Source organism: Rana temporaria, chromosome 7 (assembly GCF_905171775.1).
Source record: "Rana temporaria chromosome 7, aRanTem1.1, whole genome shotgun sequence".
NCBI lineage: Eukaryota > Metazoa > Chordata > Amphibia > Anura > Ranidae > Rana > Rana temporaria.
This window is the reverse complement of record NC_053495.1, coordinates 181,171,823-181,188,011: the sequence shown is the minus strand read 5'-3', so window position 1 is coordinate 181,188,011 and position 16,189 is coordinate 181,171,823. Positions and strand designations below refer to the sequence as shown.

Here is a 16,189-nt window from a genome sequence, read left to right as displayed (position 1 = left end):
CAGGTTGGAGAACTCACTGGAAACAGAAGATGACTGGCCAATGGAGTCTGAACAAAGTCTCTTCTGTATCTAAGGGACACCCACTTTACATTTTTAAAAAGAACAGATCTTCAGAAAGCCTTCCAATATAAGTGGTTACCCATGTCCCCTAATGCTTTAACCACTTCATTACTGGGCACTTAAACCCCCTTCGTGCCCAGACCAATTTTCAGCGCTGACGCATTTTGAACAACAATTGCGCGATCATACAACACTGTACCCAAATTATATTTTTATCATTTTTTTCACACAAATTTTCTTTTGGTGGTATTTGATCATCTCTGCGATTTTTATTTTTTGCGCTATAAACAAAAAAAGACAGAAAATTTTGGAAAAAAAAAAACACAATATTTTTTACTTTTTGTTATAATAATATCCCAATTTAATTTTTTTTTTTTATATATATTTTTATCCTCGGTTTAGGCCGATACGTATTCTTCCACATACTTTTTGTAAAAAAAAAAAAAAAAAAAGGGGGGGGGGGTAGGTTAAAGTGACACTAAGGCTCCATGCACACTGAAGCTAAAAAAAAATGCCAGTAGCTTTGCAGGGAGCTTTTCAACGTTTTTTCATGTTTTTGCAATAGCTTTAATCAGTGTAGCTTTTTTTTTTTTTTTTTTTTTAATGGATAAAAAATAAAAAAATTAAAGGCTAAAAAAAAGCTGGCACCAACGTTTGATCGTTTGTGTTTTTTCCCGCCCGAAAAACTGCACTTTGAATGCAAATTTCGGGCGTTCAGAAAAAAGCCAATAAAATCCAAAGCTCATTAACATTAAAAAACGCCCAGGTATGCATGGGCACATAGGTTAACAGAGTTCAGTTTATGGGCTTTAAAAAAAAAAAATGACAAAACGCCAATAAACTACAGTTTATCACCTTCAGTGTGCATGGAGCCTAAAGGTTCGATTTTTTTTTTTTTAATTACAAACATGTCATACTCACCTCCACTGTGCAGCCCGTTTTGCACAGAGTGGCCCCCGAACGCCTCTTTCTGGAGTCCCTAGGGCAGAGGCGTATCTAGTGAAAATGGCGCGCACTGAAACTGCGCCCCTGTCAAAACATTTGAAACCCATCTTTCAGATAACCTTAAAAAAAAAAAAACAGCTAACAAAACTACAAGTCAAGCACTTTAATTACCCCTTACACCAGAGTCCATAGCATTACATCTTATATCACAGCTCCCCCCTTAGGCCGCGTACACACGGTCGGACAAAACCGATGAGAATGGACCGAGGTTCAGTTTCATCGGTCCAAACCGACCGTGTGTATAGCCCATCGGTCTGTTGTCCTTCGGTCCAAAATTTTAAAACATGCTTCAAAACCAAACCGATGGACCGCTGCCCAATCGGTCCAAACCGATGGTTAGTACAGAAAGCATCAGTTCAAAACCCGCGCATGCTCAGAATCAAGTCGACGCATGCTTGGAAGCATTGAACTTCGTTTTATTCAGCACGTCGTGTGTTTGACGTCACTGCGTTTTGACCCGATCGTTTTTGGAACGATGGTGTGTACGCACATCAGACCATTAGGCCACTTCAGCGGTGAACCGATGGAAATGGCCCGTCGGACCATTCTCATCGGTTTGGAACGACCGTGTGTACGCGGCCTTAGAGTTCCCAGAGAGCCCTCCTTACATCGGAATCCACAGAGTTCCCCTTCACACTGGGAAATCTGATCTAAAGAACGCTGTGGACTCTGGCGTCATCTTTATATACACTGTAACGGGGGGGATGGGGACTCTGACACAGAGGGGATCTTTGCAGACTGGGATGTAGGGGGGCATCTGGTTATCACAGAGTCCAGAGATCCCACTTACATCAGCGTTCCCCTTTACCCCAGATTCTGCAGAGTTCCCCCTTAAATCAGTGTGCCAGACAATAAGTATTTCTAGACAGGGGTCAGGTCAGTCATGGCAGCCCTGTAACAGCACAGAGCCTTTTACTTTATATGACCAGCCCTCCCTACACAGTATGTGTGAGCATTTCCCCACCTCCATGGGACTACAAATTCCATTCCACTTGAGAGAAGGATGTACCCATATGAGATTTTGCCCAGGAGAGCCATTCTGACGCAGTTTATCTGCACGAGCCGGTCAGGAAACGGTTAATATAGCCTTACCTGTAGGTAAAAGCGGTTGTACAGGGTTTACAATAGACATGTGCAATTTGTTCAGTTCCGAATTCGTTTAACGAATTATGACAAAATTTGTTAATTTCGAATCTTCGAATTTCCGAAAAAAAAAAAAAAAAAAAAGCTAAAAAACGAATGAAACAAAACAACATTTTTCTGTAGTGCACATGTCTAGTTTACAACCACTTTAAATTATAGGAATTTCCTTTCAAATTTGTCTGTTAGTGAACATAATATGAATTTATCTGAACTTACGAATTATCCGAAATAGCCATTTTTTTTTTTTTTTTTTTATATATTGAAAGCCCATGGCGTGTGAAACACACTCAAACTTTACCCGCTGCCAAAAAAAATGTGCACACACATAAAGAGGCGACACAAAAACGTGCAACGGGTGTACATAAGGCCTTGCCCTGAATCCCCCGGGGCATTAAGCTCCAGACAGGGACAAGGGTACTTTACACTTGGTCCATCTGGCTCAAACCAGACGGACCCCTTTCTCTGGAGCAGGGGTGGGCAATTATTTTTTCGATGGGGCCACATGAGAAACTAAAAATATTTTGGAGGGCCGGGCCAAAAGGCTAAACTCAATACTGTATAAAATCAATTGTATTTCTTTATAAAAAGCAGTAAATATCATTGTTGGACAACTGGTACGAGTACTTGTTATAGACATGGCACAGGAGGGGGACAGAGGCTGGGGACATGGCACAGGAGGGGGACAGAGGCTGGGGACATGACACAGGAGGGGGACAGAGGCTGGGGACATGACACAGGAGGGGGACAGAGGCTGGGGACATGACACAGGAGGGGGACAGAGGCTGGGGACATGACACAGGAGGGGGACAGTGGCTGGGGACATGGCACAGGAGGGGGACAGTGGCTGGGGACATGGCACAGGAGGGGGACAGAGGCTGGGGACATGGCACAGGAGGGGGACAGAGGCTGGGGACATGACACAGGAGGGGGACAGAGGCTGGGGACATGACACAGGAGGGGGACAGAGGCTGGGGACATGACACAGGAGGGGGACAGAGGCTGGGGACATGACACAGGAGGGGGACAGAGGCTGGGGACATGACACAGGAGGGGGACAGAGGCTGGGGACATGACACAGGAGGGGGACAGAGGCTGGGGACATGACACAGGAGGGGGACAGACGCTGGGGACATGACACAGGAGGGGGGCAGACGCTGGGGACATGACACAGGAGGGGGACAGACGCTGGGGACATGACACAGGAGGGGGACAGACGCTGGGGACATGACACAGGAGGGGGACAGACACTGGGGGACATGGCACAGGAGGGGGACAGACGCTGGGGACATGGCACAGGAGGGGGACAGAGGCTGGGGACATGACACAGGAGGGGGACAGAGGCTGGGGACATGACACAGGAGGGGGACAGACGCTGGGGACATGGCACAGGAGGGGGACAGACGCTGGGGACATGGCACAGGAGGGGGACAGACGCTGGGGACATGGCACAGGAGGGGGACAGACGCTGGGGACATGGCACAGGAGGGGGACAGACGCTGGGGACATGGCACAGGAGGGGGACAGACGCTGGGGACATGGCACAGGAGGGGGACAGACGCTGGGGACATGGCACAGGAGGGGGACAGACGCTGGGGGACATGGCACAGGAGGGGGACAGACGCTGGGGACATGGCACAGGAGGGGGACAGAGGCTGGGGACATGGCACAGGAGGGGGACAGAGGCTGGGGACATGACACAGGAGGGGGAGAGACGCTGGGGACATGACACAGGAGGGGGACAGACGCTGGGGACATGACACAGGGGGGGGGGACAGACGCTGGGGACAGGCAGCCACTGTTTAATCAATAACAATTGATTAAACAGTGGCTGCATGTGATGGCACAGTGGCGACAATTGATGGCACAGTGGCTGCGTGTGATGGGCACAGTGGCAACAATTGATGGCACAGTGACTGCGTGTGTTGGCACAGTGGCTGTGTTTGGGAACAGTGGCAACAATTGATTGCACAGTGGCTGCGTGTGATTGGCACAGTGGCTGCGTTTGATGGGCACAGTGGCGACAATTTATGGTGGCACAGTGGCTGCGTTTGATGGGCACAGTGGCTGCGTGTGATTGGCACAGTGGCTGCGTTTGATGGGCACAGTGGCTGCGTTTGATGGGCACAGTGGCGACAATTTATGGTGGCACAGTGGCTGCGTGTGTTGGCACAAGTGGCTGCATGTGTTGGCACAAGTGGCTGTATGTGTTGGCACAAGTGGCTGCATGTGTTGGCACAAGTGGCTGCGTGTGATGGGCACAGTGACCCCTCCCGCCCCTGCCTTGTATCCAGGGCCGCTGTTAGAAATTTTGGGGCCCCGTACAGCCTACCTGACGGGGCCCCCTTCGACCACACCTTTGACCCCACCCCTAACCCCGTTATAAAACAAAAGGCAGGTTTGTTGCTGTTTACACGTGCGTGCGGGGGCCAACATGTGCGTTCGCAATTGCGCGTAAGCATTTTGTTAATAAAATTACATTGTAAGTTTCATTTGTTTTTGTTTTTTTGCTTTCACAAGAAATTAATAACATCCCTCGTGATAGCAGAGCCATGACAGGTCCTCTTTTTTACTTTCTGCCGAATCACTGGGGCTAAAAAAATTATATCTGATCATTGCTGCAGTGATGGGGGTAAAATGCAGCTCCACTGCACATGTTTACTGCTCCCCCCAACTGAAGTAGCATTACAATCATCATCACAGGCAGCACAGTAAGCAGGGGCTCTATCATGGTTGGATGTGACATGGCTGTTTGCTGACTTTGTTAACTTATGGCTGTACTGTATATAACAGACTGTAACACAGCACAGCCATAACAAAGTCAGCAGCTAGGAGACACAGAGCCATGATAGAGTCCCTACTTACATAACTGTGCTGCCTGTGAAGACTATTGTAATGCTAATGATAACCTGCTGAGTTCTATTCTAAGGACACAGTGAGGACTCTATGCTTTATTCTTTACTCACTGTGTCCACTGCAGCCAGGCTCTCCTTCATGTCAGCCTCCTTGCATCTCAGCACCTGAATCATAGTATCACTCCGCCGGCCGGAACTAATTCAGTGAGTAGTGAACTGCTGCATATACATCCGCTCCCGAAAATGAAGAAATAGTTTCTTCTCTGTGAGCACCTGGGCCCCTCTGTTGACCTGACATTGCCCAGGAAAATGGTATAACCCCGCTCCATAACACAAGGAGGAGCGGGGGAGAGGTTTACCAAGCTTTATTTTTTTGTTTTTATTTAATGCAGCAATGAGCTGTAATGCTGGCCGGGCCCCTCTATGCAGCTGATAGGGCCCTGCCTACTGTTATCACCGCGGCAGGGAACATTACAGACAGCGTTCGTTTGAACAGCTGTTTTCCCCGCTGCGCATAGACACTCCCCCTTGGATGGATCTGTCCAATCGCGAGCAAGGGGGAGTGTCTATGTGACTCCCCCTTGCTCGCGATTGGACAGATCCGTCCAAGGGGGAGTGTCTATACGCGGCGGGGAAAACAGCTGTTCAAACGAACGCTGTCTATAATGTTCCCCGCCGCGGCGGCGGCGATTTCGGCGGCGGCGGGTGGGGGCCGGATTAAAAGGTCCGCCGGGCCGTATACGGCCCGCGGGCCGTAGTTTGCCCAGGTCTGCTCTGGAGGGTCTGCCGAAACAGACCCACCCCAAGTACTAGGTGGGGCTCCCCCGAAATAGCGAATGCCACATCTAAACACAGGGAACCGAACGAATAATAAAAAGTTTTTATTATTGTTATTTATTATTAATTTGTTTTGTTCCATTCGTTATTTCAGATCATTTGTAACCTCGAATAAATTTGTATTCGTTAAGTTCATTAACCACTTAAGCCCCAAACCTTTAGGCAGCTAAATGCCCAGGCCAGGTTTTGCGATTCGGCACTGCGTCGCTTTAACAGACAATTGCGCGGTCGTGCGACGTGGCTCCCAAACAAAATTGGCGTCCTTTTTTCCCCACAAATAGAGCTTTCTTTTGGTGGTATTTGATCACCTCTGCGGTTTTTATTTTTTGCGTTATAAACAAAAATAGAGCGACAATTTTGAAAAAAATTCAATATTTTTTACTTTTTGCTATAATAAATATCCCCCAAAAACATATATAACAATTTTTTTTTCCTCAGTTTAGGCCGATACGTATTCTTCTACCTATTTTTGGTAAAAAAAAAAAAAAAAATCGCAATAGGCGTTTATCGATTGGTTTGCGCAAAATTTATAGTGTTTACAAAATAGGGGATAGTTTTATTGCATTTTTATAAAAAAAAAATTTTTTACTACCAATAGCGGCGATCAGCGATTTTTTTCGTGACTGCGACATTATGGCGGACACTTCGGACAATTTTGACACATTTTTGGGACCATTGTCATTTTCACAGCAAAAAATGCATTTAAATTGCATTGTGAAAATGACAGTTGCAGTTTGGGAGTTAACCACAGGGGGCGCTGAAGGAGTTAGGGTTCACCTAGTGTGTGTTTACAACTGTAGGGGGGGGGTGGCTGTAGGACTGACGTCATCGATCGATGTCTCCATATATATCGATCGCGACGGAGCGGCTATAAACGAATAGCCGCGCCGTCGTCCCGGATCGCTCCCCGCGGGTATCCGACCGCCGCATGTAGCGGGTGGGGGGGGTCCCGATCGGACCCTCGACAAGGCAAGGACGTACCTGTACACCCATTTGCCTGTACATGCCATTCTGTGGACGTACATATACATGCGGCGGTCGGGAAGTGGTTAAATGATAGGAATTTCCTTTCAAATTTGTCTGTTAGTGAACATAATATGAATGTATCTGAAGTTACGAATTATCCGAAATAGCCATTTTTTTTTTTTATATATTGAAAGCCCATGGCGTGTGAAACACACTCAAACTTTACCCGCTGCCAAAAAAAAAAAAAATGTGCACACACATAAAGAGGCGACACAAAAACGTGCAACGGGTGTACACAAGCCCTCTAAAATCATAAGGCCTTGCCCCGAATCCCCCGGGGCATTAAGCTCCAGACAGGGACAAGAGTACTTTACACTTGGTCCATCTGGCCGAAACCAGACGGACCCCTTTCTCTGGAGGGTCTGCCGAAACAGACCCACTTCAAGTACTAGGTGGGGCTCCCCCGAAATAGCGAATGCCACATCTAAACACAGGGAACGGAACGAATAATGAAAAGTTTTTATTATTGTTATTTATTATTAATTTGTTTTGTTGCATTCGTTATTTCAGATAATTTGTAACCTCGAATAAATTTGTATTCGTTAAGTTCAGTAACAGCCAATTTTGAAAGGAGATTCCAATAGGTTATTAGTTCAGATTTTCGAATAGTCGGAAAAATTTGTTAAAACGAGTTTGTTAATTCGGATGTTTCCGAATGAACTAATTTGTTGAAATTTGTTAAAAAAACAAATTCAGAACGAAACAAAATTGCACAGTTCTAGACGCAAACCACTTGAGTCCCCATTAGGCACTGCTGGTCCTACATCGTATGTGATGACTTCGGAGTGCGTTGCATCAGTAGGAGAGAAGAATATCAGAGTAGCCCACTAGCTAGAGCTGCACGTTTAATCGCGGGGAGAATTGCGATCTCGATTCTCCCCGCCCACGATCTCCCCGCGGGATGACCCACGATTTTTATGTGTCACCGCCATTCCACGTAACCAGCGTGGAACACAAATGCCGCAGAAGCAGTACCGCCGGCAACCACTGAGTGGCGCATTGATACACACAGTTGTATTAATCTTTCTCACAGTTCTGTACAACTGTGTGTATTCATGCGCCACCCAGTGGTTGCCGGGGGTACTGCTTCTGATGTACAGAACTGAGAAAGATTAAAGCGGAGGTTCACCCATAGAGAACACATTTTCCCCTTAGATGGATGCTCGTTTTGTCTAGGGGAATCGGCTAGTTGTTTTAAAATATGATCTGTACTTACCGTTTACGAGATGCATCTTCTCCGCCGCTTCCGGGTATGGGCTGCGGGACTGGGCGTTCCTTCTTGATTGACAGTCTTTCGACGGTCGCATCCATCGCGTCACGATTTTCCGAAAGAAGCCGAACGTCGGTGCGCAGGCTAGAGCCGCACAGACGTTCGGCTTCTTTCGGCTACGAGTGACGCGATGGATGCGACCGTCGGAAGCCTCTCGGAAGACTGTCAATCAAGAAGGAACGCCCGCTCCCGAAGACCCATACCCGGAAGCGTCAGAGAAGATGCATCTCGTATACGGTAAGTACAGCTCATATTTTAAAACAACTACATGATTCCCCTAGACAAAACGAGCATCCAGCTATGGGGAAAAGAGAAAAAAAAAACCTAATTGGGTGAACTCCCGCTTTAATACATCAGAAGCAGTACCGCCGGCAACCACTGGGTGGCGCATAAATACACAGTTGTACAGAACTGTGAGAAAGATTAATACAACTGTGTGTATCAATGCGCCACCCAGTGGTTGCCGGCGGTACTGCTTCTGATGTATAAAAAAACAGACCAGTGATATGTCTATATTGTTAAAGACCATATAACTCCTATGAAAAAAGCAGAATCAAAGTTTGATTCCGCTTTTTTCAATGGAGTTATATGGTCTTTAACATTATAGACATATCACTGGTCTGTTTTTTATATATTCAGATTTCCAAATAAATCACAGGTTTATTTATTTGGGGGGGTTCTAGCTATCAATTTTTGAGAATCGTGAGAGAATCGTGATCTTTAGTCTAAGCAAAAGAATCGCGATTCTCATTTTGACCAGAATCGTGCAGCCCTACCACTAGCCCAATCCTAGACTTCTATGTGTTTGCCATAATTATGACTGGTCACTGCTGCTCTCTCTCCTTGTGCAGGGTGACTGGTCTCATCTCCGCCCCCTCCTGTAGTTTTCTTCAGGCAGCTTGTAGTGGGTGGAGTCAGCTGGGTCCCTCCCACAGCTCCATTCAGGCTCTGTACACCACAATGATTATATCACCGCTCCTTTACAAGGTTATATCAGACTTTCCAAAGGCATTTGGCACACAAAGTGGGTTTATATCCTTTGCAGCTATTAAAAGGGGTTGTAAAGGTTTGTCTTTTATTTTCTAAATAGGTTCCTTTAAGCTAGTGCATTGTTGGTTCACTTACCTTTTCCTTCGATTTCCCTTCTAAATGTTTTTTTTCTTTGTCTGAATTTCTCACTTCCTGTAAGCTTGCCCCCATCATCTGGCTGGGGGTTAGTTAGCCAGAACAGCTTACCGAGGAGGAACAGGAAGTGAGAAATTCAGACAAAGAAAAAAAACATTTAGAAGGGAAATCGAAGGAAAAGGTAAGTGAACCAACAATGCACTTGCTTAAAGGAACATATTTTAGAAAATAAAAAAAACAAACCTTTACAACCCCTTACTGTGCCCCAAGTTCAGCTTTTAGTTTACAGACTTCTGCTTTATCCCAACTGCAAGCAAGCAGAAGCCAGAGCAATCTCTTACACCAGTACAATCGGACCCTTTCATTCTAAAAAACATCATTACAGTGCATACAAAGTGCTCTCATCAGTAAATGGGTGGCTAGAAGCTGGTAAAAACCAGTGGTTGAGCTGCAATTTTACTGCCTCCTGGCCACCCAGCTGGATTCCACTATTGGAGGCAGACAGGGCTCTACACATGTCATTGCATTGTTTGCTTCACAGCCATGGCATTTTTAACTCAGCTTGCAAAGTTTGACAGGTGGCACCGCCTGTCAAACGTACCCATTAAGGCAGGGCTCGACAAATCCTGGGCGCCAGGTCGCCATGGCGACTAGAAATAGGGTCCTGGCGACTTGGTTTGGAAGGGGGGCCATCTGGTGGTGAGCCGTTGGTATTACAAGTCATTACCACCAGATGTGTAAGCTGGCGCCATCTGGTGGTGGCCGTTGGTATTACAAGTTAAGCATTACAAGTTAAACAGCAATTCTAATGTAATTTTTCACTGCCATCTCCTTCCCTCTAATTAGAACCCCCAAACATTATATATATTTTTTATCCTAACACCCTAGAGAATAAAATGGCGATCATTGCAATACTTTCTGTCACGCCGTATTTGCGCAGCGGTCTTACAAGCACACTTTTTTGGGAAAAAAAAATTACACTTGTTTTAATTAAAAAATAAGACAACAGTAAAGTTATCCCCATTTTTTTTTAATATTATGAAAGATAATGTTACGCCGAGTAAATTGATACCCAACATGTCACGTTTCAAAATTACGTCCGCTCGTGGAATGGCGACAAACTTTTACCCTTTAAAATCTCCATAGGCGACGTTTAAAAAAAATTCTACAGGTTGCATGTTTTGAGTTACAGAGGAGGTCTAGGGCTAGAATTATTGCTCTCGCTCTAACAATCGCGGCGATACCTCACATGTGTGGTTTGAACACTGTTAACATATACGGTCGCTGCTCACGTATGTGTTCGCTTCTGCGCGCAAGCTTGTTGGGACGGGGCGCGTTTTCTGGCTCCTAACTTTTTTAGCTGGCTCCTAGATTCCAAGCAAATTTGTCAACCCCTGCATTAAGGTCAATGAAAGAGCATAATGCAAGAAACAATTAAAAATAAAAAAAAGATGACATGCAGCAATAGTGTCATGTGATATACATGTACTTCCTCAGCATTTCAACATATGAAACATTATTAAACCATCAGCACTTTACCCTCTCGGTGGCCCCAGTCTACAAGGGCGATGTCGGCTCCTCCCGATACCGGCTCCCGATGCTGCACTGAGCTCAGTTACTGAAATGCTGACACTTTACCCCAATCCAGAGCATGTGACACAGGATTTACTCATTACAAGACTATCGTCACTGCAAGGGTTAAAATTTAATAGGCATCCCTCAACCATCTGGGAAGTTGCACAACATCTCAGAGAAGCCACCAAATTTTAGACCGCACTGTAAAAAAACAAAAAAAACACACACCACACACACACACACACACACCACACACACACACACACACACCACACACACACACACACACACACATCACACCATACAGAATGTGGTAAAATAGATGAAGACACTCTAAGGCACTTTGTGCTGCCATTGCTGAGCCATTAGCAGTAGAAAATCAGTTTCTGGATTTCCCCGAACGAGATCTCACTCCGTTAACACTCTAGTGAGGTTGATTAAAAGACTTCAGCAATACTTTTTTTGTTAGGCCCCTTTCACACGGGGCGGATCAGTAATGATCCGCCTCCGTATGCTCCATGGGGATCGCTCCGTTGATCCCCGCTGAGCCGGCGGATAACAGGGTGGTCTCCGCACACTGTGCAGGGACCGCCCTGTCTTTTCTCCGCTCTCCCCTATGGGAAGATCGGATGAACACGGACCTTACGAGAAAAGAGGGGGGGTAAAGGGATCACCAAGATGAGAAAAGAGGGGGGGGGGGGGGGAGAACACCGAGACGAGAAAAGAGGGGAAGGGGGGGGCACCAAGACGAGAAAAGAGGGGAAGGGGGGGGGGCACCAAGACGAGAAAAGAGGGGAAGGGGGGGCACCAAGACGAGAAAAGAGGGGGGGCACCAAGACGAGAAAAGAGGGGAGGGGGGAGTTTTCCCCTGTTGCCTGTAGGTGGCGTCAGCGTTGCCAACCGTCCGTATTTTTTACGGACAGTTCGGAAAAACGGGCACTTTTTTCCCCCGTTCGTAAATGTCCGTGGTTGAGGAAATGTGCCAGTAAAAATAGATGAGATCAGTTCGGCTTGGAAGTGCGCAGGGAGATTGGAGGCAGGGAAGAGATTGTGGCACCGCAGAGGGGGATGGGTGACAGGGGGTGATTGGAGGCAGGGGGCCTGGGGGAGATTGGAGGCCAGGGGAGGGGGGTGAAGGCAGAGGGTGTTGGTGGCAAAGGTGGATGGAGGCAGGGGGTTATGTGACTAAATAATTTGCCCTTCTTATAGCATACTTGTTTGTAGCCTAAATACTGAAATTTGCACCTAGAAAATGTAATTTAGTAACTGTTGTGAAATGCCAGTAAATTACGGGTGTAAGCTGGTAGGTTGGCAACACTGGGTGGCGTTACCATCTCAGGCCCATGTTGGAACTCGGGCGAACCATGGTGTGTTGGGTGACCCTTCTCGGCAGCAGCCCAGTGGGAGTGGTGCCCTGCTGTGCATGCTGGGAGGGGATACTTAAGGGACAGACGCAGTTTTTCGGGGGCCTTCGCCTCGTGGTGAGTGTGCGTGATTCCAGCCCCGGGACCACGTTGGTCCGAGGCTGCATTCCTATCAGGTAGGCCCAGCTATGCTGGCTGGGGCCTATGGTTCTACACCGGATCCTAAGCTGTCCATCCAAGCAGGGGAAGCTTCTTAGCGAAGGAAACCAGGGAAGGACCTACCCTGGAGGTAAAAAGCAAGGCAAGCTAATGTCTCGGGATAGGCCTGGTGACCTTGTTAAGGAAAGAGATCCACTATGCAATTTGTCTTACAGTCCGCCGGATTGGCTTAAAGGCGCTTTTGCTGTAAGGCAGGAAGTTCAGGACTGAAATCCTGTGGCAGAGGATTCCTGACTATCCATCCTGTGTTCTCATACGGTCTGTGGCAGAGACGGTTTCCATACTGTCCATGTATCATTCCGGCTGCTAGGCCATGTGACAGCGGTCTATCCGTGTGAGCAATATCCACTCAGGAGTGAGTGGTGAATACTGGAACTTTAAATACTTTTTGTGCATTCTGTACCGCGTACCGGAACCCTCCCCTTCTCTCTATACTCTCCTTCCTTCACAAGTTTTATGCAGCAAAAATAAAACCTACAGTTGAAGGTTTTACATCTTGTGTGGACATTGCAATTTCTACAGACTTCCTTCCCTGGACAACGAACTTAGCGGTAACGTGCAAAACCACAAAATCTAAACCAGCCGCTCCTACAGGGGTAGTGCTACACATATATAGAACACGCATCGCGATTGTGGTGCCATTAATTGTTAAGGACACCATAAACGCAGCCAACAAACGTGCGGTAAAACACGCGCAAAGCTCTACGCCCAAAAAAGGTGCGTTTGTCAGGCATAGGACAGCCCATTCAAAATGTTTGTTCTGCCCTACGCACGTCACGTGTGAATGGGGCCTTGGGTACAAGGTGCGTGCATTTTCAGTGCCTTGCAGTAAGTTTTTATAGCAACATAAAAAAAATTGTAGTGCTTATGATAGAATAACTTTTCTCTCACCAAAATATTGTTCCAGAAGTCAAATTTGCATGTAGTGTCACACACAGTAATCTGTAATGCAACAAGATGAGTGAGACTCCTTGAAATGGCAAAACTTCCACCACCATGTGCTAGTCAAGGCTGACCAGTAGGATGGAAGGACAGTTTGTGAGGTTTGGTGTGAAAGGGGCCTTAGTGTCCAAACAGAGAGCCTTCTGCAGGGCCGCCATCAGGAATTATGGGGCCCCTTACACAGCTTCAGGCATGGGCCCCCTGGAGTAGAGAACCGGGGGGGGGGGGTGCTGCCTCCTGAAATTGAGAAGCAGGGAGGCTGCCACGAATTGAGAAGCCAGGGGGGGGGGGGGGGGGGCCACCTTTACAAAAAAATAAAGAAAAATATATATAAAAAAGGGGGGTAGCCATCCGGGGCCCTGGGGACCTCTGGCTGGGCCCTTTAATAAAAAGAAAATTATATTTTTTATATATATATATATATATATATATATATATATATATATATATATATATATATATATATATATATATATATATATAAAAAATATATATTTTTTTTATAATAAAGGGGTGTTGTCATCCAGGGCCCTGGGGATCTCCGGACCCCTAAAGAAAAATTGTCCCTTTAATAAATAAATAAAATAAAAATATATTAAAAAAAAAATATATAATTTTTTTAATAAAAAATAAATTAAAAAAAGGGAGGTTGCCATCCGGGCCCCTGGGGACCTCCGGGCCCCTTACAGGTGTACTGCCTGTACCCCCCTGATGGCGGCCCTGGCCTTCTGATGGAGAAAACAATCGCCAGTACCTTTCAATAACTTTGCTCCAAAACACATTTTCTACCTTTCAGTTTGCTCTATAAAGATGAGCTGGGACATCCTCCAAACTGCTCTGTTTTTTTCTTTTACTCCAGTGATCTCTGGGCCAAGTCATTCACTGCCCACAGCCCGCCTCTTCATTTACGTGGGCTGCTCCTTGGAGTAAAAAAAAAAAAAAAACACAGCACTGCAATCTTGTTTCACATGTGACAAACTCAATTCAGCTGCTTCCACTTGCGTCCAGTGCGTTCCAGGAAAAAAAAAAAAAAAGAAGAATATGCTGCATTTTTCCTGCACTGGAACACTAAAAAATGCATCAAAAAATGCACCAAAAACACACATGTCTCTATGTAGGGTTAGGAGAAAAAAAAAAAAAAAAAAGCACTGGATCGCATCAATAACGCACATGCAAAAAAGAACCAGGAACGCATCCGGACTGCATGTCTATGGTATTAACTGGCCCTAATAAAATTTTAAAACTGTAATAACAAAAACGTACCATCAATGAGGGCCAGTTCACAATTTTTTTTCCCCTAGAACTGGAACTGCAAGCACTGGTGTGTACTTTGCAATTCAAAACAATATAACATACTTTCCATGCATTTTTGATGCAGAAAAAAAAATGCACTGGACTGCATGTGGTGTGAACGGACCCAATTTTTTTTCCTTCAAAACTGTAATTACAAAACATACCAACAATGAGGGCCAGTTCACACCATGTGCAGTCCAGTGCTTTTTTTTTTCTGTGTAGAGCTTTGCCTGCGTTTTACTGCACGTTTGTTGGCTGCGTTTGTGGTGTCCTTTATTAATGGCACCACAAACGCCATGTCCACACAAGATATAAAACCTTCAACTGTAGGTTTTATTTTTGCTGCATAAAAGAAAGGAGATATATAGATGTAGTACCTGGCTACGTTCACACCACATGCAGTCCAGTGCGTTTTTGTTTTTTTTGTTGCATCAAAAATGCATGAAAAGTAGGCTATATGGTTTTTAATGGCATAGTACACACCAGTGCAGTCAGTTCTAAAAAAAAGAAAAAAAGATAATTTTTTTTTTTTAAATTCACCAATCATGCACTGGAACACGTGTTTTTTTTTTTCTTAATTTTAAATAAGAACACATGTGTTCCAGTGCATCATTGGTGCATTTTTTTATGCTTTCTTACAGCGTTCCATGCAGTGCAGGAAAAATGCAGCATGTCCTACTTCTCTCTTTTTTTTTCTTCTTAATTTTAAATGAGAGATGGGGGGGAGGGGGAGGCACTGGACTGTATAAAAAAAAATGCATCAAAAACACGCATGCAGAAAAGCATCTGCAACGCATCCGGACTGCATTGACAGTTGCCATAAACATATTACTGAACTGACACTTTTAAACAAACATTTCTAAGTTGGAAAGTTAGTACTCCATTCATTCATTCATTACTTTGGTGGAGCTGATTGATTATAAAATCCATCCACACTCACCTGGCAGGGACAGAGCCAACGCTCTTCATTGATATTTCCATAGGGGGATCAGGGGCGATCAGAGGAGGGGGGACCTGTGAACTGACATGGACTGAGCACCACACTGCCTAATAGGACAGTTATTATAACTTCAGCTTCCATGGAAGGGTGTAAATGTCGGTTTGTGGGAGGTTTCATTAGTGGTGAAGAGGAGGAGGAGGAGGATCTCTCATTGGGTTCCTGTGAGGTTTTAATTCTCTTAACCACTTCAGCCCCGGACCATTTTGGTGGTCAAAGACCAGGCCACATTTTGCGATTCGGCACTACGTTGCTTTAACTGACAATTGCGCGGTCGTGCGACGTGGCTCCCATTCAAAATTGGCATCCTTTTTTTTTACTTTTTGCTATAATAAATATTCCCCAAAAATATATAAATTAATTTTTTTCCCTCAGTTTAGGCCGATACGTATTCTTCTACATATTTTTGGTAAAAAAAAAAAAAAAAAATCGCAATAAGTGTTTATTCATTGGTTTGCACAAAAGTTATAGCGTTTAAAAA

The 16,189-nt window shown here is 45.6% G+C and overlaps 1 protein-coding gene across 2 annotated transcripts in view; it reads right to left on the bottom strand.

The window, feature by feature from the left end:
* Positions 1–15,832, bottom strand: part of MCOLN2 (mucolipin TRP cation channel 2) — a 64,381-nt gene extending 48,549 nt beyond the window's left edge. Inside the window, exon 1 of one of the 2 annotated variants that reach the window (XM_040360570.1) lies at positions 15,652–15,832. In XM_040360570.1, the coding sequence (XP_040216504.1) occupies positions 15,652–15,692 (41 nt within the window). In that variant the 5' untranslated portion in view covers positions 15,693–15,832. Of the gene's footprint in view, positions 1–10,857; positions 11,006–15,651 lie in introns of those variants that run through there. The other variant, XM_040360573.1, reaches the window with a different exon arrangement.
* Between the last annotated feature and the right edge of the window lie 357 nt (positions 15,833–16,189).